The sequence below is a fragment of the Bolinopsis microptera genome, chromosome 2, assembly GCF_026151205.1.
Source record: "Bolinopsis microptera isolate Bmic1 chromosome 2, MBARI_Bmic_1.0, whole genome shotgun sequence".
Classification (NCBI taxonomy): Eukaryota; Metazoa; Ctenophora; class Tentaculata; order Lobata; family Bolinopsidae; genus Bolinopsis; species Bolinopsis microptera.
In genome coordinates this window covers 16,083,607-16,110,123 of record NC_087073.1, presented here as the reverse complement: position 1 = coordinate 16,110,123, position 26,517 = coordinate 16,083,607, and the positions used below count along the sequence as shown (strand labels likewise).

The 26,517-nt window shown below is 37.9% G+C and overlaps 3 protein-coding genes across 3 annotated transcripts in view; all 3 read right to left on the bottom strand.

Annotated features, from left to right (window-relative positions):
* LOC134811042 (uncharacterized) overlaps positions 1–21,131 on the bottom strand; it is an 83,595-nt gene extending 62,464 nt beyond the window's left edge. Inside the window, exon 1 of the mRNA XM_063817749.1 lies at positions 21,104–21,131. The gene's annotated coding sequence lies outside the window, so the exon portion shown is untranslated. The remainder of the gene's footprint in view (positions 1–21,103) is intronic.
* LOC134811041 (uncharacterized) lies at positions 14–12,048 on the bottom strand. Its single transcript, XM_063817747.1, has 21 exons — positions 11,903–12,048; positions 11,656–11,791; positions 11,280–11,400; positions 11,036–11,130; positions 10,783–10,865; positions 10,521–10,650; positions 10,079–10,218; positions 7,828–7,942; positions 7,433–7,685; positions 6,851–7,221; positions 6,504–6,717; positions 6,265–6,377; positions 5,896–6,089; positions 5,483–5,630; positions 5,258–5,372; positions 4,971–5,074; positions 1,738–2,120; positions 1,279–1,473; positions 984–1,105; positions 685–869; positions 14–495 (listed from the first exon to the last, which is right to left on the bottom strand). The coding sequence occupies exons 1-21, from the start codon at positions 11,947–11,949 to the stop codon at positions 259–261; spliced, it is 3,501 nt and encodes a 1,166-aa protein (XP_063673817.1). The 5' UTR covers positions 11,950–12,048; the 3' UTR covers positions 14–258.
* LOC134811040 (DNA mismatch repair protein Msh6-like) overlaps positions 14,173–26,517 on the bottom strand; it is a 61,712-nt gene continuing 49,367 nt past the window's right edge. The window contains exons 20-24 of the mRNA XM_063817746.1: positions 16,096–16,273; positions 15,486–15,575; positions 15,230–15,335; positions 15,003–15,115; positions 14,173–14,869 (exon numbers count right to left, since the gene is read on the bottom strand). Of these exons, the coding sequence (XP_063673816.1) occupies positions 14,673–14,869; positions 15,003–15,115; positions 15,230–15,335; positions 15,486–15,575; positions 16,096–16,273 (684 nt within the window). The 3' untranslated portion in view covers positions 14,173–14,672. The remainder of the gene's footprint in view (positions 14,870–15,002; positions 15,116–15,229; positions 15,336–15,485; positions 15,576–16,095; positions 16,274–26,517) is intronic.

Genomic DNA, 26,517 nt, shown 5'->3' with positions numbered 1-26,517 from the left:
AAACATCATTTTTAATTGTTCACATTTGAAGTAATAATAAATCCAAGAGCAAAGTGTAATAACACCACTAATGAGATAAAACTTACACTCACCTGTGTTTAATCTAAAAATTCGGAAATGAACTTACAAATTTGGTCAAAATGATAAAAAACAGTATTGGGTATTATCTTAAATTAGTCTCATTAAAGAAAATCTGTACAAAATCAAACAATCGAATTCTCTGCAACTAATATTGCAAATTTTGAGAAGTAGTTTTATCTAAGGTTCAGTTTTATCCTTGTCAGTAGTAGACCAAACAGAGGATATGGTAGGAATGTAAGAAATTCTCTCCAAGTGTGGAATTGGAGGTAGTCCAGACAATGTAAATCTGCTAGCATTTCTGCGACTCGGGGAACGTGGCTGTGCCGGCTGTTTTGTAAATAGTCTGATAGCCCCCATTCTGTCGGTGTCTAGTTGGAACATTTTTGGTATAAGGAGGGGCTTGGATCGGTTGTCCTGAGATTAATGATGTTCACATTTGAGGAAGTGGTAATAAAAGGAAATGAAAGAAATTCTCGAAAAGTCACAGTATTTTAAGAAATCATACTCTAAAAAATAATTTTGAGGTGTGTCAGTATTGAATAAAACTCCTTTAAAATATATAATTATTAATTATTTTGTCCAGGCAGCATTAAGTTAACTTACATCTTTATAATCAGTTTTCCAGTTCCCAATTTGTTTATTGTTGGCGACTTGTTTCAACACTGGAATTTCCTCTAATTTAGCAGGAATAGTGCTGGAAGTAGAGGTGCTGTCCTGCTTCATTACATAGGGGACTGTCACGTTTATTGTACGCTTTTCTTGTACGTCCAGAAGCTTCTTAAACATCACTGGAGAGAATTTCAGTTGAAAATGAATTTTCACTTGCCGATCCGGTTCCAGAGATCGCATTAAAAACTAAATTAAAGTGAATGAAAATAATAGCACTATAAAAGTAGACTTACGGTTACAATTGCCTTGATGAAAAACTGGTCTCACGACAGATTTAAGAAGTTTGCTGTCCTGCAGAGTATCAAAGAAGTGTTCCTCTTCCTCTAGCAAGCTTCCGCAGTACGATGAAAATTTTCTGATAAAGGAAGTTAACATTTAATACATTTTATCAAACATCATTTTTATGGGAAGAAAAAAAAAACCAAGCAGCATCAGAATGAAAATGGCCGAGAAAAGGTCTCAAAAGAAGGTTTAAACACGACAAGTGCTGAACACTGGAATAATTGTAACAGTATAAATCATACCGACCCTATTTGGATGTGAAGTCGTTTGTGCTGGAGGTCCATAGCATTTCTAATCCTGCGGTGAAGAAGGAAAGCCCGGTTCATGTCACTGGAACCATGTTCCTCCTTCATCACTTCGTTCTGAAGATCTGAGAACCGGCGATACTTGATGTAGGCTCGGAACAAGTGACAGATCTTCGTTTCTATCAACTCCAACCACCTAAAAGCAGGATTTTGGTGACCTAAGGTTTTCGTTTCTGCCGTATTTAAGGTTATGATTTTAAAAAAATCCCGATTGCTTAAAATGGCGTTTATATTAGACAGGTGCTCAAGCGATGAAAAGATTTAATTAGCGTTGGCTCTGAGCTGTCACATTAAAGTAGTCCTTGATCCCTTCTCCTTAAAAGCTAGCTAGGTAAACGAGGTAAAAAGTTAACCATGGTGCTATAATCTGATCCATCAGCGGAATATAATAGTCCCTTACCTGTTGATGATGTTGGAGACAAGTTTGTGAGCGAGATTGCTAATTATCCCCAATCTATGGGCTTTATCGAATGTATCAAGGTTACCTCTCTGATCCGCCACCCTAACATACATTCTAGGCACGAGCGACTGCTCTGAAACCTCCTCAAACATTGAAGGAGGTGCAGGCAACACTCTTTGTGGACCAGGGAAGGGTAGTATGTTCTGTTGATCAGGCAATACTTCCCCTGGATCATTAACAGCACTAGGAATTTCAGAAGAGGCATGAGGGGTTGCAGAAGGGGTACGAGACTGCACCTCACTCATTCCCAATGTCCCAACTAGCTCGGGATGGTCCTTCCAGAACTTTACTAGAGCTTTCTCTATAGATTGAACTTCGTTTTCCTGGAAATATACCGCATCAGTGGAAACCTGCTGAATGATAATTACATAATACCGTTATGATAAAAGGAGCGTAAGTATAGGGGCCAGGGAATCAAAATAAATGCCAGAGCTTCTTAGGTAATTAAATTCGCCTCAAGACAAACTTTTCGAACACCACATTTTTTGAGAGTAACACACTTAACAGTTAACACTGGTTAAATTGATAGATTCGCAGAATTTAGTTGGCAATTTGATTGGTAGATTATTTAAAATATACTTGCAAAAAAAGTTTCTGGATAAAGGGATCAGATCCCATAAACCCTAATCACTAATACCCAACTACTTGATAACATGATCCACTATAAGTATAAGGGTTACCAGAGTAATCACTAATCACTAATACCCGACTACTTGATAACATGATCCACTAGGGTTACCAGAGTTGTTTGTTTATAGAACCCGTCCCCACTCTCGTATCGGAAAATGACTAAACTCAGGTCTGAGTGTGAATACGGGTGGTACCTGCAAGAGTTACCGGCTACAAGCGCTGACATCATGTAGTTAGTAGTACATAACCAGTCCCTTCTGTTCCAAACATATCGATTCATCCCTCTTTACAATCCACCACCAAGCCATCTACAATCTGAACATCATGCCTAAAAGAAGAATCCCCCGTAGGGAACTTCCCTTTCTCCCAACTCTTTTAGATGAAATGCCCTTCTCCAAACTGCCTTCAAATGGTGTCGTACTTCGGAGGATCATGTTCGAACTGGAGCATCACCACGGAGCTGTGAGTCTAGCTGATGCTGCTTTAACCGTTAGGAAAGAGTTGGTGACGTTCTGGGAGTATTTATGATACGTAGACGTATTGAAGACGACCGTCACAATTGTAAAGCAGATCAAGTCCCTTCATCTAAACTACAAGTCTATTTTGAAGGTGCCAATATCTCGGCGTGGAAAGGCTTTCTTCAAAAAGAAAGAAGAGCCTTTCCTCGACTCCCTCCTGGATCTGTTCGACATCAAGACAAAAAAAGATCTGAGTGTTCATACTTGATATTTTGCTATATTGATATCTTTAAAAACAACTCGACTAGTTATGATAGTACCTTACTGAACTTTTTATTATATTTTACTCATTACGAATATTATATCGTTTTGACTATTACGATTGTAACATTTTTTCCATCCTGGAGTATATAGTTTTACTTAGGAGCTTAGGGTTAGAAGAAGATAACATTGCAGTGCCTTTCAAATCCTACGGATGTATGCACATAATATAATACTCACCGTCTAGGTAGGGTTTTATTTTGCAAAGCGGAATAAAAATCCTTATAAGGACGTATTTTTAAAGCGTGAACCTTTTTATCCTTGAATTAAAGTTAGAAACCACTTATTGCTCATTAGTTTTCATTGGATTGAAATGAATAGTGATATGGAATGATACGTAATGGTATTGTCGATCAACTAATTTCTAATTCCGACCAGATTGCAGGTAAATTTACAACAAAACAGAGTTCTACCAGCACGGACCTCATGATATGGACAATACATTTGATTTACTTTGCATTCGGAGTTCCTACCAATATTCTAGCTATCTGCTTCTTCTTTAAAGAACGACTGAAAGGAGTGATGAAATACCTCTACATACTCACCGCTCTTCAGGACCCATATCTTTACAGTTTACTCTCGTTTAAGCATGACATGACACGGCGTCTGGCTCCCAGGGTACTCTCCAACCCAAGACAAACTCTTCAGGAATCAGGATATCACACAGAATGTCTGTGTTCCTGGTTCCAGCTCTGTCCGTTTCCAGAACCTACATCCTTCTTTTCCCACTAAGAAGAGTCAGTGTCAGAGCTGTGTTGGTCCTCCTAGCTGTTGTTTGGATGCTGATGACATGTTTCTCCTTGTTCCCGCCTCTCCTGGGTCTGGTACCATTGGGAGGCTGGTTATTGCTGGGATAAACCCGGGGGACCATGCTTCAACAACTTGGGGTGAACTGGGCCATACAATGGATACGATAGCACTTGCATGTCCTATCCTTCCGATCACCATGAGCTGCATTATTTCAGCAGCTTAGATAATGAACTCTAAGGAAAAACAAGATCGGACTGACCAAACTGATAAAGACAAAAGAAGCAGCTGTGAAAAAGAGAAATAACCGATTTACCTTAACCATCATCCTGGTAACAATCCTTTACATAATCTTCAACATTCCTCTCTACCTTAACTTTGTCCTTTACCTGATCACGATAAAGACATTACAATACCCTGGTCCCATCTACAGTACTCCTCTCATGTATTTCTACTCTTGGAACGTCGCCAGCTTCTCAGTCTCAGCACCACTCTGAATGCGTGTGCTAACCCCGTCCTTTACTGGTTTAGATTCAACCGGTTCAGAAAATGGATAAAAAGAAGACCTCTTGCACTGACCAAAACCAAAACAGATACAAGTGATCGGGGAACGCTGGATGAGAGCGAAACAAGGAATCAGAATAAATCTCGTGCTCTAGTGAAGGATGGCATTACCTCATCAGCCATGAAGTTAAACATTTAAACAGTATAATTGTCAATTGATACGGTTGTGGAGACTAAACTTTAGTTGATCATGATATTGCTTTAACATATATTGTTAGACTTCTATGTACAATTGAAGTACATACAGATCAATCAAACGGATACAGATCAATCAAATGTGATCAGAGCTTATTACACATATATGTACAATGTACATAATTATACTCATATATTTTAAATCATCTTATTACGGTTAATCTAAGTTTCTAGAATCCATACTCGCTTGAAATTTTGTCCACGAAGTAAATATACTTCATCAGTTAGATATAAAATGTTTTAAGAAGATGTTCTAACCTGAGCTTTTTCATATTCCAGCTCAGTTTTAATTTTCTCGTTAACCCATTTTTCTTTCTTTGAAACGAGTTCCTTTTCCTTCTTTAACCTATCGTTCATGTGATCTGTAACAGTTTTTGTTACCGTGTGATTTACAATAAGGAAACAACCTTATGTTAAAATAGTCATAAACTTAAAAAGTGGCAGTAGACTTTGGGAAATTCAGGAGTCACAGTTTGTTAAGATTTGCTAAGATTTGCTAAGATTTGCTAAGATAGTTACATGATACATCCGAGATAGTTACATACCAAGAATTGAAAATACAGCTTTCTCTCTGTCTTTAATTCGTCTATCTAAGTCTTTATCGTCCAGACGTTTTCTTCCCGAAAGATCTCTTATCTTCATGTCCTTCTGCTTGATTGCCTGAATTGAAATATTGTTTAATCGCTCGTCCAGGAAGGATCTATTGTAGTGCATTGAATTAGGTAATTTAAAATAAAACTAATTCTTAAATGAAATTCAAAAAAGTTTACTTGAAAGACGTCAAATTCCAGCGAACTGAGCGTCTCAGTACTTTGAATACGTAGTTGTATTGGACTCATTTCATTCTTGACAGTAGTTGTTGGCACGATCTGTGTTATATCCTTTCCGTTTAGTATCTCAATCAGCATTTCTCTAAATCTGTAACCGACATAGATATGAGAATATGAGGTATTTAGTATTAAGATCTTTGTTGGCATTGCCCATTGGTTTACTTAATTTTATCAAGTAGGTACACACAAGATTGGACAGAACAGGTTTAGAGAAGGTTCCATCCACAATTTTAATCTATCTAATCGGTAAGCCTAAAGTAGGTTCTCCTGTTCCCCAATCTAATCTACTAATTTACTACTAATCTACTTCTAATCTACTTCTAATCTACTACTAATCTACTTAGTGGATTAACCTTTGTATGGAGTAGAACACTTTGTTAAATTCTTTCTTGTGGTTACTTAGGAATTTCTCGTGCTCGTTTATCAGCCTTCTGATAGTCGCATCGTTTCTTGTTTTCTCTTTTCCTATAAATTCTCGGACTTTTTCCATGCTTTTCTCAGATTGCTCACGCATTGAAGCTATGTACTTTTGCAGTACAGCAATATCCTGAAATGCAAATCACTTTAATGAATACAGCGAAGGGTTAACTAGGGTAAAACTCAAGGATAACTTTTAACAATATTGTCAAGCTACAAATAACATGTTTATCATTAATCACGCAGTTTAATCCAATATTTTATAAGCTCATTATTAGGAGAAGCTCAGAAGCTTGTTAACTCACTTCAACTTGTTTGACTGTTTTGTTGTTTATGTCGTGTGTCCGCTGAAACTCATGTAACGTAGCCAGGTCAGATTTTGTGAGGGATTTTGACCCCGCTCCAATACCGAACACATCTGAGTTTAAATTAATTTAAATATCGACTCGACTTATCATACCCACCTCCTATGAGTTAAAAAGATTCTCCTAGAAACTCAACAAAAATCTAAATCGGTTTTAAATCTTCGTAAATAATCAATTACCTTTTTGTGACATACTGCCTTTTCTGTGGGCGGCTTCAACAACGCTTACCCTTCGTGCAGCTTTTCGAATGCCAGCATCAGCTGCAATCGCCACACTCACTTTTCTGCTTTCTCTTCTCTTCCTCTTGTTCATGAATAATTCACCCAAATCAGGACTGACAAAATCGCTGTCTTTTTCTTCAACCTCATCCGTTTGAGTTTCCAAATCTTCCATCTGCAAATGAGAATGGTAAATTGATTCAAAATCTAGAGCTGTCATTTATTTAATATTAGGTATAAGGAGGACTAGGAGGGCAATTGAAGATCTCAGTCGAATTGTTATGTCGTGTAATGCTTAAAAATCTAACCTCTATTTCTGTATTTGTAGCTCCGTCAATCAGTATAATTTCATTAGAAGTTGGGGTACTCATCCCCTCAGAATCTAGGTCTATGGACTCAGTAATATGACTGGAATCTACGATATCAATATCAGGAGAAGGGGGCGGTGGTAGCTCATCAATAACAAGGGGCTTCTGCTCCACTCTCTCCTCCCTGATAGTTTCCGCATTAGCTGTCCCCGATATAATCGCTTCCTCCAATTCCACGATCTTGGTTTTCTGAGAGTTAGCTGTGGCGTTCAGCTGGATGATGGTCCCTTCCAACTGCCTGATTTGCTTGTTCTTCCGGACTAACACTACCCTTATCGCTTCGTTTGAAGCAGCCAGTGCTTGAAGTTTACCTGAAATATCCTAGAAACTCAATTTGTAGTGATCGTTTAAGGCTTCTAAATACTGCTATTTATTATGCTAAACAGTACACTTTTACTCGTTACTTCTTCACATACTTCAGTTCAGGGTTTGACACAGTCAAGCGATGAGTAAGAATAATGTAAAACTTTTTCTCTGCCCACTTAACACCTAACTATCGGATGTTTAACGATAGTTCTGTACCTTCGACTTCAATATCTGACGACTGGAGGATTTCTCGCAACACGGCTTTAGGGACCACAGCTTGTTTAATATTCCCCTTGCTTTCCTTCCGCTCCTTTACCACTGAGGAGTTAGTCGTGGCCGTGGGTTTATTGGCCATACTTTCTAATGAACTTATTTTCATGCTCAGTTTAGCTATTGTCGTGTCTTTGTCCTTGATTTGGTCTTGTAAGGTGTCGACCCGCTGACTTAGTTTTACTCGACTCTCTTCCAACTGAAACATGTTGTCAGTGGTTTGTGGTTTTATTTTATGCACTAGTAGTAGTAATATCCAATATATATAATATAATACCCAGCTCGGACAAACAAAAAACTACCGAAAATTATTTTTAAAATGTGGCAGTAGTTGTACAAACCTTGGGTAACCGATTTGCAAGGTTGTTGCATTTGATTTGATCCTCTGTAGCTCTCTGGTTTGCAGCTTTAAGTTCGTTCTTGGAGTGCTGTAGAAACTTTTGCAAAGCGTTCACTCTGCGAAGTTAAAGTTTTTTATTTGCGACTTGAAAAGCTATGAATACACTTTAATAAAATTAAAGCTAAAAGTTATCAACAAAATCTCAAAATATATCACAATGCTGGCAAGCATGACCGTGCCTCTTATATTCACAATACTATTTGCCCCCTTTACTATTTACCCCCTTTACTATTATACCCCCTTTACTATTATACCCCTTTATTGTTTTTCAGGCATTAAGACTCATCGAAAGTAGTTTAGCAGGTATATTTAAGTTCAAAACATTCTAATTCAATGTCAAATATGACAGGAATAAGAAATAGTTATGTGGAGGTTTTTTAAGAAATTTGCGCAAAATACGCGCCAGCATGTTATACGAAATTCGGTAAAAAACCGAAAATTGCCATATTCAGGTGCCTTAAAAACCATGTTAAAATTGAGTTAGAGATGTGAAACTTTGCAGGGCGTCTAGACGTTGACCAAATCGACTACAAAAAAAGTTTCAAGTTTCAGTAGCATTGGGAAGTGGGTTTTCTAGAACCCCTGTTTTACGACAGATTGTCGTGATATATACATATTCAGGGATAGACGCTTTGACAGTCAAATGTAGTCAATTGTATCCTAAATTTAAGTGTCCATAGATTCAAAAGTATAAAAGATACAGCCATTTCCGACCACAGGTCTTGAAAATAATTGTTTACACTTTAGTTTACATTGTATACAAAAATTATTTGACGTCACAAACACCCCTTGATGACGTCATCAATTTAACGGTTTTTAAAACTTGATTTTCGACAAAGTAATAACTTTTAAAATTGATTTTACACCATTTAAAAGTAATTTTTTTCAACATCTGAGGAAATTTTCATCTTAGATAATTGTTCAAGCATTCTGAAAATCTACCGGAAAGTTTTCTTATCTTACTCCTTTATAAAGATATTTGCCTTTGAAGTTAGTGCTTTTTTGAAAGATTATTTTATAAAAACGTCAATTTTGCGATTTAGTATTCTCTGGTGTTGGGCTATCCCTTGGGTTGTGGAGCTCAGTTCTGCTTTCTATAGGTATAAATTGTGCATTAGGCTAGTTTTAAAGTTGAAAATCGAAAAGTTGCACACGTGAGGACACGCCCAAATTGATTAAAAATTGCTAAAATCACTGAAAATTGGTGTTTTCACGATTTTTATCAACTTTGGAGTCCCGTTGTGATCCAAGTTCTATTTGAAATCTTTTGAAACTTTGCACGCTTATCAAACTATATATAAAATACCACTATGCAAAAATTTACGGTGATTCAGTATTGGATGCGCACGCAACGTCCGCTCAAGGTTTGCACGTGCGAACGGTGAGAATTTTGCTCATTCGTGATTTCGAACAAATTCTGCTTTACCACGACAGTTCAATGTCATTATATATGAATTTAATGGCAACTTGAATGATTATAATGTTTTATGTTCAGTCAGTGATAGACCAATATGCTTACTTAAACACAAGGAAATGTTTTTAAAGGAAAAATTTCGAAATCGTTGAAACTCCTCCTTAATAATGAAGACATCAGTTTATATTTCGACTTTATAAAGTACCCTGACATTATAATCAAAAAGAGATGATATTTGACCAAAACCCATAATCATGGGTAGAGTGGACCGCTGCCAGTGTCTCTCTTTCCCAAACAAAAGGAAATGATATTAATTTGATTGACCGTTCTCAAATGCAAAATGATACCGAGAATGAAATCGGTCGCTCGCTTTTCCCATTAATTTACAATTGTAATAGATTAAGAAGAACTACCCGAAGGCAGCTGTACTCAGCAATAAAGATTCAATAAACTTCAGCTAATTCACTAACTACCAGTACCACCCTTATCCCGAAATACTAGGTATATCGACCCGAACGCAACCCAAAGGAATTTTTACAGCATGTGATTAATTGTAAGCCGTGAATGAATGGGAAAAGTGAGCGACCGATTTAATTCTCGGTATCATTTTACATTTGAGAACGGTCAATCAAATTAATATCATTTCCTTTTGTTTGGGAAAGAGAGACACTGGCAGCGGTCCACTCTACCCATGATTATGGGTTTTGGTCAAATTACTAATATAATATATTACTAAGACGTCACATCACAATAGACTACATAGCAGCAAAAAAAATACTTTGCTATTGCAGGGTTCGCCTCTTCTGGAAGAAAATCCTGATCGTTTATGAATTTCAAAACAGCTTGAACTGTAGAATTGACATCCAAGGCTGCAGGGTTGAACTGTTCCGGTTCTTCTTGGGTTTTAACAATGATACTCTGGAGATTACATTAATTTGAAGAAATGAGAAAAAATCAAGTAACATATAAATGTGCACTACGTCTCCAAATTTCAAATTATCCGCGAATCAGTGTTTTGAAAAACGATGAAAACTGAAAAGTAAAAAACTAAATATATTGTAAATATATGCTAAAAACAATACCAAATACGCAAATCAGCAAATCGCACTGTTCTTGGTGCTATAATCTATTAGCTTAGGCTACTTCAATGTATCACCTACGGCCATACTTCGTTGATTTACTTATTTAGAAAGTTTATGAAAGACGTTCATTAGCCTTACCGGCCGAGGTTCTTTACGGGCTCCGATTCCCATACTCATCCCAGCGAAATTAAGGGCTTTGAACTGTTTACTCATACGTCGGTTTCGGGGGTTGCTGTTTACCAGTTCTGAGATTTCCTTCTTTATGTTGCTGAAATATTATGGTATCAGGAGAGGGTTCTTCAAACATGTAATTGATAGGTTGTATGTTTTCAGTTTGTAAAAAAACGTTATCTTTTCATTAGTGACATTTAAAAGGGGGCAATCCTGTTGTTAATGTTACCTGAGTTTAGCATTACAGGAAAAGATGTTACGTTCGACAGTGGACTTAACTTTAGCCCTCTCTTTCAGGAGCGCCAATATCTCCTAAAGCATGATTTTCTGAGTTACTGCAACAATGGCGATAATCATAAAGAAATTACATTTAAGACTGTAAAAGTATTTGATTACACAAATTCGGTTTTGGTGCGTAAAGATTTCGATTTCTTGAAGCGGAGATGAGATTGAGTACATCACATTCACAAGAGTTAACATACAGAGTTGGCATCTTCCTCATCGAAGGGCTCCTCCTCTTCCTCCTCCACCTCCTCAGTTTCCTCCTCTGCTCCAGGCCCAGAGTGATGTATCGTCTCTACAAGGGGAGATAATTTGAAATTTTTTAACGTTTAAACATCCGAAATACAGTCACATGCATTTTCACTGAAGAGGAGTTTTCCTATAATATATAATGCATTAATTACAGAATTATTTACTTGCAATTTAAAAATCTAGGAGAAAAACCTAATCTGAAGAGTAAATCCTCAATGAGGTCCTCTAGTCCGCGTAGTAAATCTGTTCCCCTTCCAGCTGATTTTTCTAAATCGTTTGACAGTTCTGTACACATTTTCATTCCTTCTTGAGCCTGTTCAGGAGTTGAAGAGGTCAGTTAACAGCTAGTATGAATGCGAATAGTAATTATGATATTGGAATAATCTGTAGAATGAGAAGTATAATCAAAATTAGACTGAGAGATAGAATGAGAGATAAGAATGCGAGATACAACACAAGTGTGTACACTGTAGTTGTACGCAGTGAAACATATTACATAAGAATTTAGTTGAATTCCGTGATAAATATCTGCATTTGATTTTTGGAAGCTATACAAATATTTATATACCTTGCTGGTGATGAGCGTTTCATCATCGCAATCGTTTTGCAAGACTTCCACACGGCTAGTTAATATTTCATAGTCGATCGCTATGTCATCGAAACCCCGACCCCTCTTAGCATCTTCGATCTTATACCATACTGCCCTGATGCAGATGACATAATGAGCGGGTTTTTTAAGGGAAAGGTTTGAAAATTCTAAAAGTTCATAAAGCACGTCATCTTTGAAAGTTCACAACGAACAACTTAAAACTCACGTCTCCAAGCAATCATTGAGTGAGCTATTTGAGCCAGATCCATTCATTATGTCATTTTATTGTAGTCACGTCGATTCTTTTGGTTATTGGTGATTACCTTCAATTCGGTATTATAAAATCTTGTGTTTTTGGCTGATCATGAACCTGAAGAGAAAATTAAAAAGATACATAATTTATTAGCTTTACCGTTTGTGTTTGAACTTTGATCTGACTGTTAGAATCTTAAAAAAGAACTAGAAGCGGACAATTGCAATAATATCGTAATGCTTCAATCTTCGGACCATTTTGAATCCGTACAAAACCTATTATTATTAATATAATGCTGAAATATGGTAAAATATAGTAACTTTACATTTTAAAGGTACGAATGCATAAATTGATCAGGATTTAAGTGGTTCACTGTAGACAGAATCTGTACTCAATGAGCTACATTAACATTTTATTAGACTCGAAGTGAATTTATTACTGTATGGGAGGTTCAAAGGAAAAGTATCACAGAACCCAAGTCCCAACGGCCTACCCTGGCTTCGCTCCCTTCATAGTCATACTGTCGTGGGAACTGCATACGATCAAATAAATTATATAATAATTATTGAATTAACTTGAGTCTTGACACAATAGTGGGTTAGAAACTAATAAAGTCTGACCATTATGATATAAACGAAATGGTGACGATAAACTGTAAGAAAGAGGGAGTGAACATGATTCCTTTTACTACTTCTGTATGGTGTAGTGTGAACAATGCAAGCTCAAAATTGCGTACCTACGACTTTCAGACAAGGGTCAGATATTAATGCAAAATTAGGGTTTAAGTAATTAGATTTGACGATTTCAAATATATAATCATGCGAACGCGTGTAACTACAAATTCAAACTGCTATAACGCGAACGCTTTGTCGACCATAACATAAACTCCAAACACCAAATGTTATGTACACTACCGCGCGTTTACACGCTCGATCTTTTAATTAAATTTTGACGTGCATGCAAACATGCGCGCGCGCTTTAAAAATAAATTTGAATGATACAATTACTGATTACACATATGACGTTAGACATACCGTCGTACTAACTAGAACTAGCTACCAAACGAAGAATAGATACAAATTCAAATCAGTGCAGTACAGTTTAGTGCATGCTTTGATTGACGATGTCAATCCGTCGAGATCGTTGCTCTGCGAAGCAGGAATGCTAGTTTGCGCGGCGCGTCGAAGCGGCGAAGTCCTCCAAGTGCATGCTGCTTGTACTTGTAGTAGCGCGAAAGCACTTTGTAAGATCGGCGAGATGCGTTACTGGGCCTCGCCGAGCTGCGAAGAATTGACATCGTCAATTTAATTAACATTATTACTGATTACTACTGATTACGCAACGGCCGGGTTGAGGCCTGGGTCGATCATAGGGGCCGCCTTAATGAGAAAAAATATGGCCTATGTAAATGTTATCTGTAATCATAGCGGAAGTTATAATTGAATTTCCACCGAAAGCACATTTCTTTCCGAATTTTAGCCCGAGGCAAGTGCCACAAGTACAAAGTAGTGCGCGCTGGGTTCAGGGTTAGTCAAGCTCAAGTTTGACACCACTTGGGGTCCAAATTTTGGGCACTAAAATTCTTATTTCTTGGCCAATTTTCTATTTTTTTTTTTTTTTTCATGCTGATTCTAAGGCCATTAATAAAGCATTTGAACCAGTCAAAAAAGTTTAAGTTGTATATATTTTACGGTTTTTTGCGGAAAGTCGTGTTAAAGTTGATGCCGTGGTGTCAGTATAAAATGGTACGGATATATATACAGGATTAAACATATAGATATATATAGATCGTCTCGCTTTAAGTTTATTGTTTATATTAATATATTAATATAGTAAGATACACAAACCTATAATTGCGATTTGCGTTGGAGTCATGAGAATTTTATTATTTCAGCCGTCAATTTAACACGGGGCTTTAAATCATTAATTTCTACCGCTTTGTAGAACTTGATTGACGATGTCAATCCGTCGAGATCGTTGCTCTGCGAAGCAGAGCAACGATCGATGATGCGAAGCAAGAATGCTAGTTTGCGCGGTGAAGTCCTCCAATGCAGTAGAACATGCTATTTAGATTGCACCACCACAATGCACCTGCAATATTGTGGACCGTGCATATGGTGCAACTGTAGGAGTGGGGTAAATACCTTTGATATTTTGTTTCATCATGCTTACATAATGCTTGCTTCTACTTAAACTTCTACTGTCTAGGCTGCTCAAGTTTAGTTTGGAGAAATGAAATTACCTTTTCTCTTAAAGTTAAACATATCGATCAATTATGATTAAGAATATTAATATTACAACATACAAATGAATTATTAATTTACTGTTCACTGTTATAAAATGGCGTGGCGACCAACTGAATTTAGTTTAATACAAATTTTGATAGGTTAAAACATCATGTAGTTTACTTATCGCCGAATAAAGTCCACTTTTAAAAAATTCTAAATGCAAAAATCTAATCAAGTTGACAAACTAATACTTTTATGAAATGTTGATCCATGATCGTTGATACAAGATTCAACTAGTGATCTAAACACTTAAATTCCAAATAAAAAATGTATCGTTGCCATCGTAATTTTTTAGCCATTTGTAAAAAACTGAGTACTAAAAAGTGAATCGAGCTTAAACTCAATAAAATATAATTTATAATGATAAATAAAAATCGTAAAATACATGATAGTGGTATGAAGTGCAAGAAATTCAAATCTTTAAAAAGTAGAGTTCTGAAATTTGCTGCAATAGTTTAAGAGGAAAGAACAGTTTCCAATCTCGAGCACAATTGATCTAGATCTGATATAGGTTTGAGCAGCTTCCCAAAGATGTGGAACCTATCTGACAGTCTCTCAAACTGAGTGGAGATCTTGAGAGCATCCGTAATGACTGGTTCCGGAATTCCAGCGAGTCGGGCGGCGTTAAATCCAAAACTCTTCGGACAAGACCCTGGGCGAGCAAGAGAGCTTAGTAATCATGAATAAATAACCGTTTGAAATTAATCTGTAAGGTAAATTATACTATTTATTATTAGTAGACTAAGAACAGATGAATAGAAAGTTTTGTATCTAGATATAAATACCCGGAGAGAGTTTGTAAAGGAATGTGATGTCCTGTTCGTCCTCCTCACTGTTGTTCATACAGCTCATGTGACCTAACGTCACCTCACCTTTCTCTCCCAGCTCATCTACCAACCTGTACATTACCACAATATTACCGGAGGCTTCTTATTTGTTATACATTTTAACATCACTCGAAATAAGAGATATAACAAACGGCGAACCTTACAAACCAAGCAGATATAATAACCTGTGATAGTGAGTAGAAAAGAGGGTTCTGCTCTGGATTTCCTGACTGATATTCTCAATAACACTCCCCGCTATTGCTGTTCCATCGTATGTAGCAGTTCCTCGACCTGTGTAAGATCAAGCAGGTAAGAGGGTGCAGCTAGAAGCTTATTTGATGGGTTGAATAATGTTTAAATAACCAGCAAATAGTATTATTATTTCTGATTTAATCGTCATGCTGTAAACGTAATGTCTAGAGGATTGTATGATATCCATACCCAGCTCATCCAGGAGCACTAAAGAATGTCTTGAAGCGTGGGTTAGGATTGTACTTGTTTCCGATAACTCAACGAAGAATGTGCTCTCCCCTGAAGCGAAACTCTTTATTGATAATCAATTAATAGGTCGAACAATCAACACTTCAAATAAGAAACTCATGTGACGTTATCTTTGCCGAGACGAAGTTAAATGAATAAAATACAGATAAACTAAAATCTTTGAAAGCGGAACTATTTAATTTTAATATTTATAGAGAATCAATAAACAAAGCCAAGCAATCAATACATCAAATAAGAAACTCATGTGAGGTTATCTTCGCCGAGACGAAGTGAAATGAAGTAAATAAAATAAATGCCTCTTGTTAAATAGTGAAGTGTGATACTTGAAAGTTCCAACAGCTAATGAAATTTTCTTATATAACACTATAAAAACTATATAAAACTCAAAACATAACCTTCCACTATAAAAAACTATACTAAGAACACTAACCTCTCACTAAGAACACTAACCTCTCCCTAAGAACACTAACCTCTCACTAAGAACACTAACCTCTCACTAAGAACACTAACCTCTCAATAAGAACACTAACCTCTCACTAAGAACACTAACCTCTGACGATATTATCGGAAGCGCCCAGTCTGGTGAATATTCTGTCAACAGGAGAAAATGACATGCTGGCAGCGGGAACACGACACCCCATCTGAGCCAGGATCACCAGGAGACCAACTTGTCTCATCAGAGTGGACTTGCCACCCATGTTCGGGCCCGTAACTACCAGACAGAGTTTCTGAAGTGAATTATTCGTTTGTTATCCTTTTTTAGTAAGACATTCAACTGTGGCGGTTTGCAAGATTTTTCATAGTACATATTATATTGATGTTTTTTAATACTTTCAACACTACTATATAACAAATAATTTGAGGTTTCTATTGTTAAGTTGTTATCATACACACCCAGATCTACGTTACTGTAGCTGTTTAAGTTTTTCTAAAAACTTACAGCTTATCTTGGGTATAGGACCTTGATTTCATTAGCAGATATGGATGACTTGAAGAAACTGGAAGAAGAGCTCGACCTAATCAACGAAAAGTCCTTTCAAGGTAAGAAAACAATCCACGAAGCAAAGATTTTAACAGATATACCCACCAGCAACAACAAAGAACATATTTTCAAGGTTTGTAAAGAACTATACATCATTGCAACCAGAGCTATTGATCTAGCAAAGACCTCACTTGTCCCCCTTCCGGAACAGGACAGCCAAACTCTAGAAAACATAATTAAGAGACAATTGAGTGAAGTCCTACCTAATCTTCTGAAAGAAGCTATTTCAGTGGCTGCCATTTCCCCTGCGGAATCCCTGCAAGCTAACCTCCCAATAGAGAAGCCCCTGCCAGCAAGGCACACGATTACTATAGCCAAGTCACCAGTGAACGAGGATGATACAGAGACTACTATCACTAACCATGAATGGACCGAAGTTTATCGTAAGGACGTGAAGAACTCTCTTAAAGGTGTCCGAGTTAAAGATGAACGGGTAAGTAATGGTACAACAGTGCTGAGTTTTACTACTGAAGATGACATGAAAGAAGCGGAAAGAGCGCTGACACAAAAGTGTAAGTCAGTTAAAGTCAATTCAAAGTCAGTAGAACCAAAGAAGTTAGATCCCAAACTAACAATATCTGACATTCACCTTGATTTTGACACCAAAGAAAAGATCCTTGATGAACTATTGGAAAAGAACACAGGTATGAAGGATGCTAATGTCAAAGTAGTCTACTATGATATCAAAGAAAAATTTGCTGTCATTCAACTGCCCATAGAGGCTAGAGAAGTCATCAGAAAATGTGGTGACTATATATACCTGGGCCTACAAAGACATCGTGTATATGACCGACTCCATGTAGTACAATGTTACCACTGCCAGCAATTTGGCCATATGGCAAAGTCACAGTACTGCAAGCTAAAAGATGCCTCTCCTACATGTTTCTACTGTGCTGGAGCACATACTTCTAAAGACTGTGAAAACAGGATAAAAAATAGGACTGATCGGATAAAGTGTTCTAACTGCTTTAATAGTAAAAGTGCCACAGAGAAAAATGCTGCAAAGACGCATAAAGCTGCTGATAATCTTTGTCCATTCTTTATTAGAGAAAAAGAACGAGTCATGTCTAGAACTGCAGGATGCACGGAGCAGACAAAAAACGCCTATCGCCAAAGGGTCAAGGACCAAAAGATGAGACTAGGAAGAAGTTGAGATGTGGAACTTTCAATGTCCGATCTCTTTTAAACAAGACTGTTGGTGTTTTAGAACATTTGTGGGAAACAGACTGTGACATTTGTTTTATGCAAGAAACATTTCTTCGAGATGGCGACAAAGCAAAACTCACTGAGATAAAAGATAGTGGCTGGAGCATACTTTCTGATCCTAGAAAACACCGCAGTGGAGGTGGTATAGCAATGGTTTACAGAAGTTCGATTGAACTGAAGCCTAATACCAAAGTGACCAAGTTTAAGTCATTTCAAGTGATGGAATCACTTCTGAGTGCTGAATCAGAGTTGCTGAGACTAGTAAACATCTACCGACCCCCCTACACAAAGAAAGCAAGGTACACAGAATGTGACTTCCTAAAGGAGTTTGAAGAATACCTTAAAATACTGTGTGCAAAGCCAGGAAACCCTCTCTTGACTGGGGATTTCAATTTTCATGTTGAAAGACCCGATGAACACTATCCAAAGAAGTTTCTGGACTTGCTAGCTCAGTACAACCTCCGACAACATGTTCCAATAGTCCCAACTCATAATCAGGGCGGTACCCTGGACCTAGTGATCTCTACCCAGTAGATTAGCAATTTTAACATTGTTCAGTCAAGAACTTCCTCAGACCATTTTCTAGTACTCTTCGATGTTGACACTCGACTTAGTAAGAATGATAATGGCAAATTTCTGAGCTACAGAAATTTCAAATCCATAGACATTGAAATTTTTAAGGATGATCTAAGGAATTCCAACCTGTCAACTATTGATCCAATTTTAACTGCTGAAGAAGCGACTTCACTGTATAACTCTGTCCTTACTCAACTCATGGATAAGCACTGTCCTGTTATAAAGAAGAAATTTCGGAAGAAACCCATGCCGTGGCTTGACTTAGACCTTAGTTTGCTACGTCAAAAGAGGAGAGCAGCCGAACGTGCATGGCGCAAAGGAAAGGGTACCAGGAAAGACTACATAGATCTCAGAGATAGATTTGTTAGTTTAGAGTTTGTGAAGAGATGTTCTTATAACAAAGAGTCGCTTCGAGCATCATCAGGAGACTCAAAGGCCCTTTACAAGAAGCTTAACAGACTTCTTGGTAACGAGACACAGGATCTCCCCAAACATCAAGACCCTGTAAAACTGTCAGAGGATTTCAAAGACTTCTTTGCTGAGAAAGTTAACAAAATACGGAAAGACATTGAATTGGATGCATCCAAAAATGTCCCGGAGGAAACACTTGCTCTTTCAAGTGAACCTGATTATGTTTCAACTCTTCACACGTTTTCCCCTATCAGTGCTGAAGACCTCAGAAAACTGGTTAAAATGATGAGTAACAAGTTCTGCTGTCTGGATCCCATTCCTTCATTCCTACTGAAGAGCTGTGTGGATGAGCTAACACCTGTACTCCTGCACATCCTAAACACGTCTACTGAGACAGGATCATTTCCTTCTCAAATGAAGAAAGCGGTTATTAAGCCAACCCTTAAGAAAGAGAACGCTGATGTTGACAGTTTAAGTAACTATAGACCAGTATCGAACCTTTCTGCTATATCCAAGCTCCTGGAAAGAATTGTACTGAACCAGTTGAATGACCATCTGGACACAAACAACCTTCACTGCCCTGTCCAGTCTGGATACCGCCCACAGCACAGCTGTGAGACCCTTCTTGTCAGGATGACTGACGACATAAACAAGGAGATTCAAGCAGGTAACATCGTGGCTGTGGTTCTCCTGGATCTCAGTGCAGCTTTCGACACTATTGATCACGAAATCCTCCTTGAGAAACTTTTCAAGCATTATGGTGTAACTGGGAAAGCCCTTCAATGGATGAGATCATACCTTGAGAGCAGATATTTCTGTGTAAAGATTGGCGATACTATCTCGTCTCTTCTTGAACTCCTCTTTGGAGTCCCTCAAGGATCCCTACTAGGGCCCATCTTGTTTATACTCTACATTAAAGACCTTCAGAATATTGCTGCCAAATTTGGACTAGACATCCAGCTATATGCGGATGACTCTCAGTTATACATATCTTTTCATCCAAGCTTCCCAAGCGAACTTGCAGATGTCAAAGATCGGATAAATAGATGTCTCTCGGAAATCAAGCATTGGATGGTTGGAAACTTTATGAAACTCAATGAGTCAAAGACAGAACTACTTGTCCTAGGCAAATCAAAAGTTCTTAAAGACTGCAAAATGGAGGTGACGATTCAGTTGGAAACACAACTATCACTCCAACTGAATGTAAAGGTGACAGCTGGAAGAGTCTTGGGGTAAAGTTTGATAAGTCTCTTACCATGGAAAGACAAATTAATAGTGTCAAACAGAAATGCAGCTGGACAATGATGAATCTAAGGACGATTGGGCGCTATCTGGATGAAGGAGTGAAACTCATGATGGTAACACAGCTTGTAATATCAAAGCTCGACTACTGTAATTCTCTTTACATGAATTTACCAAAGACACGACTAAACAAGCTAAGATCAACCCTCAATGGTGCCATACGGTTCATCTACAATATCAAAGACCGATCAGAAGACCTACTTCCCTACTACAAGAGAGCACATATCCTTCCTCTTGACCAAAGGATTTTCTTTAAAGTCTGCCTTATAAAGCTGTGCATGGGATTGCACCGGCCTACATACAGAATCTTGTAGTGATTGAAAACCCATTGACAATAGCTAGTACAAGATCAAAAGTAGAAGGAGATTGTTACAGACTAAAGACTCCTAAAACTACAAATAGTAAGATTGATCAACGTCGATTCACCAACTACGCACCAACTGCTTGGAACTCACTTCCCTGGGAGATACGATCACTACGCAACGTAGACAGTTTCAAAGGTACCCTTAAACATTATTTATATGACTGTATGTGATTAGTGCTGTTTTTTCTTTGTTCTCATGATTTGTTGTAGGGTGTATCTTTATTTAGTAGTGCAATGTGTATTAACATATTATTAATCCTTCTTTTGATTCCTATAAGTATATTATGTTACTTTTGAAGAGTTTTCTGGTGGTTTATTGTTAATCGATAGTGTGGTATATATCAATAAATCTTCCTATGATTACTATATGATATATTTAAAGTTTTAATTTTTCCTAAATAGATTTGTTTTTGAGATGATTTAGTTGTTTGTTGCTGGATATTTTCACCTCACTCTTTAGAACCGCTCTGACATGGTTAGTACCTGGCACTTGTGTCAGTTGCTAACCATATGGGCGGTATACAAGCACATTATTACATTTCATTTCATTTCATTTCATACAAACAAGTTAAAACAAATTCTTTAAGCCGTGTATCCTGGGTTTGGACAGGATATGCCCGCTTAAAATACTTTCATCGCGTTACACTACATAATGCTCAATAAATGTAATAGATTTGTAGTGTTGTAATTAGTTTAAAACTAATTAATCGGGTTTGTTGAGATACAAATATATTTTCACCCAGACATAACTAGTAACTACTGAATGTTCCCACCGCGAATGAAATATTATCAGCTAACCGGTTTTACTCGAGTTGCAGGATTAATATCAAAGAGAATGGTATAATGATATAAGATAGGTTTCTGGGAATGGTAATGAGGGCGGGGGAATGTTGTTAGACCACTCTGAGGTTTAATTCCAGCAAATTTGAATGATAAAATGATATTGTGAAATTCAGAAACTTGTTCTACTCGACAGAAAACCGTTAATCTTTAATTTAACCGTAAGGGCCTATACTACTACTTCTCATTTTGGATTCAAAATAAGAGCGGCGCTAGTTTTTGATGTGTTTTTATTTTGTCAAAGCCGAAAAAACACAGCTGGAACTTCGACATTTAAAAAGACTTGGTAACGGGGTAATGTATATCACATATCGCAGATCGCTGGCCCAGATAGTAGATCAAAGTTACAATCTTCTGTTACATATTTGGTTATATTATGAGTATTCGATGAAATATTTGCATAAAATCATGATATCTTATTAATGTTATGTCAGTCAAGAAATCTCCATCAACTTATTGTTCCCTCAAACTGTACCAAGCACTGCTCAACTGGTTACTGTGCAAATAAATATCTCCTCCTCCGTCTAATTTAGTTGAAATTATCCAATTACGATATTGCCCGTCTGATCGAGTGATAATATGGTGATTTGGAATAAGTTGCTATGAAATAAAGTAGTACAGAAGTTGGTAATATTATGAGTACTTAGTCGCCACACTGCTGACGTGATATGAGAACTGTGCCACCCATGTTCAAGCCCGAATGTTCCAGAGATAAAACAGAATAATCTTGCTATGAATCAAATAATGAAGTTTCCAATATTTTAATAAAAATTGATCCGTTTTTGGAAAATGATCTCCAAACTTTGCACAAGTCCTTCCTCTCACGCTATGTCTCGTGTCAAAAGAGAACGATTTGTTCCAAACGGGCATTGCAATCCACAAGTTTCCATCGTGAATCAGGCGTTGTTCAGCGGTATACATCAAAATGGCAATTAAAAATATTCACGCGCAATCATTTTTGCTACCCCACTTAGGAGTCCTTGGTAATCTAATTTATAAAAAGATGAGCTGATTTTCCTCATAAAACGTTATTCACTTTATCATCGCACCTAACTTTCGAATCTAGTCATGCTTTCAGGAAAATTAATCGCTTTGTTTACTCTTCTAGCAGTCAGCAACGCAGCTGACTTCTATTCTTGCTTGGCTTTAGTCCAGTCCGGATCAGCCTGTGTGGTTTGGGAGGATGTAACAGCTTGCCTGGAGGACGGCGGTAACTACGAGGAAGCAGGAGACATCTGGCTCGGTCAGTGGTCCTGGGTGATGGAAAAGTGTATTCCGGACACGGACAAATGTTCCGCTTACTTGGGCAGATTGAACAGATACCTGAAACCGGACCTGACCGATGTTGATAACCAGAGAATGTTCGTGGAGGTTCACACTTGGCTGAGAACTAACTGCAAGGATGTCGGGGACGTAACCGAGGATGTGCTCTCTGATTTGTATAATTATATGATCAACTTTGTCCATTCTGGGTCAATTTAAATGTGGATCAGGACATTATCGGGACATACTGATTACTGCTTCCTCGTTAAGTGGCTTAAATAGGTGGCTAGTAGATAATTTTAAGTAATATTCTGTATTAGGTGATATGGGATTGATATCGAGATTCTATAGATTTTATTTTGAAATGTTTTAATCATGAATTATGAGGTTTTATTTTTGAGCTTTAATTTTTAACTCAGTTGGCTGGTACAATTAAAAAACGAGACATAGTGAAGTTAATATAAATGGTGCAGTGGCCAAAGTTAACATCAAGCAACGCGTAATAAATACCATGTACCGACTACCGAGCAGATTATCCGGCTACAGCGGAACTGTGAAGTGGAACCGCAATACTTCAAAAGTTACCGTTGCAACTCTTGTACTGTGGTGCGAGTCGTTTGAACTACTAAATCTTAATCCCTTACTTTTATTCATTAAAAACCGTCTCCAAATTTACCCTCGGTTTAGCAAAATAAAACCTTCTGTCGGTTTCTGCAGAAACTCGGGTTAAACTGTAGTAAACTGCAGCAAGAACTATAACTAAGTTATCTAGTCATATACATAGTATCTAGTATCTAGTTATAGTAGATACTATTAAATTGCGGTGAACAGCACACAATCCAGCATCAAACAAATGAATTAATAATTTAATCACTACAAGGATTAAATGAACTAAAGCTAACTCTATATTACTTCTAAATTCTCATTATACATCAAAGCATCGAAAGGAACCGGAGAAGGTAAGAGGGGCATAATTGCTTTTGTTTTGCAATTTTGGCACAAAATGTCGCAAATTCGGAAAACAAAATTATCCTTAAGACTGATCATGTACATTTCCCAGGAACAAGGAAATCAAAAATTGTCGATTTTACCGGTATCCAGTCGACCCTTGTCAAAAAATCAATATAAATTGTTTAACTTTATTAGGAGTCTTATTAAAAAATAATGAATAATTCTCGTAAAGCTATGCATGCGCATTATAATCTTTTCTTGATAGTTGGGGACGAAGATTACCATTATTATCTTTCTTTTGGATAATAATAACATCCAAGTGAGGACACGACTTGGCAAATACGGGTACCAGCACCGAAGCGCTTCTTCTACTCCCAACATTACACATCACACCAGCACTTATGCGCCTCTCAGCACTGATTCGTCTCTCGTTACAGCTGCTCATAGCCACACTGTTTCTTATAACTCTGGACGAGGTGGTAGAGGACCCACTGTTGCACGGGGTGCGCGGGCAGAATATGTTGCAGAAAATCTTGCACGTGTACTTGCGGAGGTCTTTAATTCTCACGAAATAGACGATGGTGTTGCAAACCGAGTTTATTGGTAGAAAGTATGTTGTGATTAGTCTGAAAAGATCGTATGACACAGTGAGGTTGTAAGGTTCCTTGTGGTAAAGTTCGTGAGTGTATCCGACTAGTCTCATCACAGTGGAGGGCACAGTTAGGGCCATGTAGAATATTGACAATATCAGGACGGTGATGGTAGAGTGCACTTTAGCGTCCCCCCTCATGCTCATGGTGGAGGCAACTGAGATGACAGAGACACGAGGTCGTCTGGGTGTAGTTCCTGCATTGTTCCTGCCTGAGTGGAGCTGGTTGTGGGCCCGACACAGTAGCTTACACATCAGTACACAGAAGCAGACGATGACGGTGAGGGTGGGTGCCAGGAAGGTCAGGATAGGGGTGACGAAGTACTCGACAGCTTTACCAGCCCCCCAACCGTACACCTCTATATCATCCCAGGTACACCGGGCTGTCTGCTCGAAGTAGGAGTACTGGATACCAAACCAGTAGGGTATGGTAGAGTGGATGAGGAAAAGGAGGAGGTAGCCTCCCACGATCCCGAGGAAGACATTAGCACTGACTTTAGAGAGCGGGTAGAGGATAGAGGCGGTCCTGGTCACACTCAACACCGCTATCATCACGATAGAAAGCTTTATCACCACACTCCAGGTCAGACCCCAGAAGTTGCAGAAGCCTATGTTGTCGAAGAAAATGTGAACGTTGAAAGCAGAAAGTCCGACGAAGAGTACCAGGATGCAGGTTATCATGTCCACAAAGCTGATCAGGATGAACATGGTGATGTTGATAGTTTTCCGGGGCTTCTCCCAGAAGAACATCAGACAGAAGAGGGAGGCTGGAGTTCCGATCAGGAAGCAGATCACGGAGAGCACACCAAATAGCATCTCAACTGAGGGTATCTCCTCCGAAGTGGCGTTCATTGTTTTCTAGAATGTTAATGTGTTACAATTGGTAAGGTAAAACAAGTTTAGATAAATTTGGGTAGACTAAACGGAACAAAAATGTTTTGAACGCTGTTAATGGCCTAATATTACTATCAAATTATTAAACAAAAGTCCTAAACAAAGGATAATTTAAAAAAATGCCCAAGTCTAATCTTTCCCTATGGCTTAATCATAATTAATATCTTTAACAAAACCCTAAATGTGTTTATAAAGACAAAATTATTATTATAAGACAAAACGGTAAGCGTGATAGCCCAAACAACAAACAATATAAATTACATAACAACGTGCGCAGTTCAACATCAAGTAATGGCACCGTGCACCCCTCAGATAATAAACAGGCTCTAAGTCAAATGCTGTGATCATTAAATTTACAAATGCTGTGAGCATTACAAATGCTGTGAGAATTACAAATGCTGTGAGCATTACAAATGCTGTGAGCATTACAAATGCTGTGAGCATTACAAATGCTGTGAGCATTACAAATGCTGTGAGCATTACAAATGCTGTGAGCATTACATGTGAGCATTACAAATGCTGTGAGCATTACAAATGCTGTGGGCATAACAAATGCTGCGAGCATTACAGCTGATAATGGGTATCTCAACGCTTAAGTCGGTATTATAACGTCAGATATTTAATTATACGAGAGCCTAAAACCTAAATTGCGTATATTTAAATTCGAGTTGCAGTTCATGTTAACGTGTTAATATATAACAAATTATCAATATTACGCATGATTCCGAGAAGCCCGACATAGCTATGTGGAATTCTGCTGAGGAGTTCTTCGGAACTATATCATGGTGAAATTGCACTGCAACATTATATAGTTGCCTGTGGAGTTTATAACGAGATCAGTTTTTCACTAGCACAACGTAGATTAGGGGATTAAAGGAGACCTGGCATCAGCGGTTGCCATGACGTTGTTAACCAGGATCGGGGTTTGAGCGACTGAGGGTATTGATGATGGATATACTGTGATGGTGTATTCTTCCTCTTCTTTCGCACGATGGAATGATTTCGTTACTTACAAACACTGTTAAGCTGTTCCAAAACAAGTTAACGTTCAATATACTGCGTCGGTAAAGACTGAAATTATGATTTATAGAAAAAGGATTCGATCAGTAAACCATGACTAGATGACCGCCCTTCAAATTATGCAATTGGTAGAACAGAGTGAGATCGACCACGTCAGATCTTGGATGGCTATAAAATGGAAAGCAAAATGTGCAATTAGGGTTAAGGACCGAGTTTTAATATTATATTTTCATGTAATATTGTAATATTGCACAATCGCACGAGTAAAGCACCAACAACACCAGACAAACCCTGACCAGTCTGCAACTACTGACAGTTGACACGGCCAGTAAAACCAGTTCATTTAATGTGGGTACTGGGTATACTGAGAGGGCGGTGTGGTACTTTGCAGTTTGCATGACAAATATTGGTGGAGAATTAATGTTTCCTATTAGCAGACCGTGGGGTATTTTGA

Bases quoted from the DNA above. Each gene is read 5' to 3' on its own strand.
- LOC134811041 (XM_063817747.1), bottom strand. From the start codon at position 11,949: ATGAATGGATCTGGCTCAAATAGCTCACTCAATGATTGCTTGGAGAC. The intron at 5,631-5,895 runs GTTAATCCACTA...TGTCGGTTACAG, and splicing joins GTGTTCTACTCCATACAAAG to ATTTAGAGAAATGCTGATTG. The intron at 5,075-5,257 runs GTATGTAACTAT...AAACTGTTACAG, and splicing joins AGCTGTATTTTCAATTCTTG to ATCACATGAACGATAGGTTA.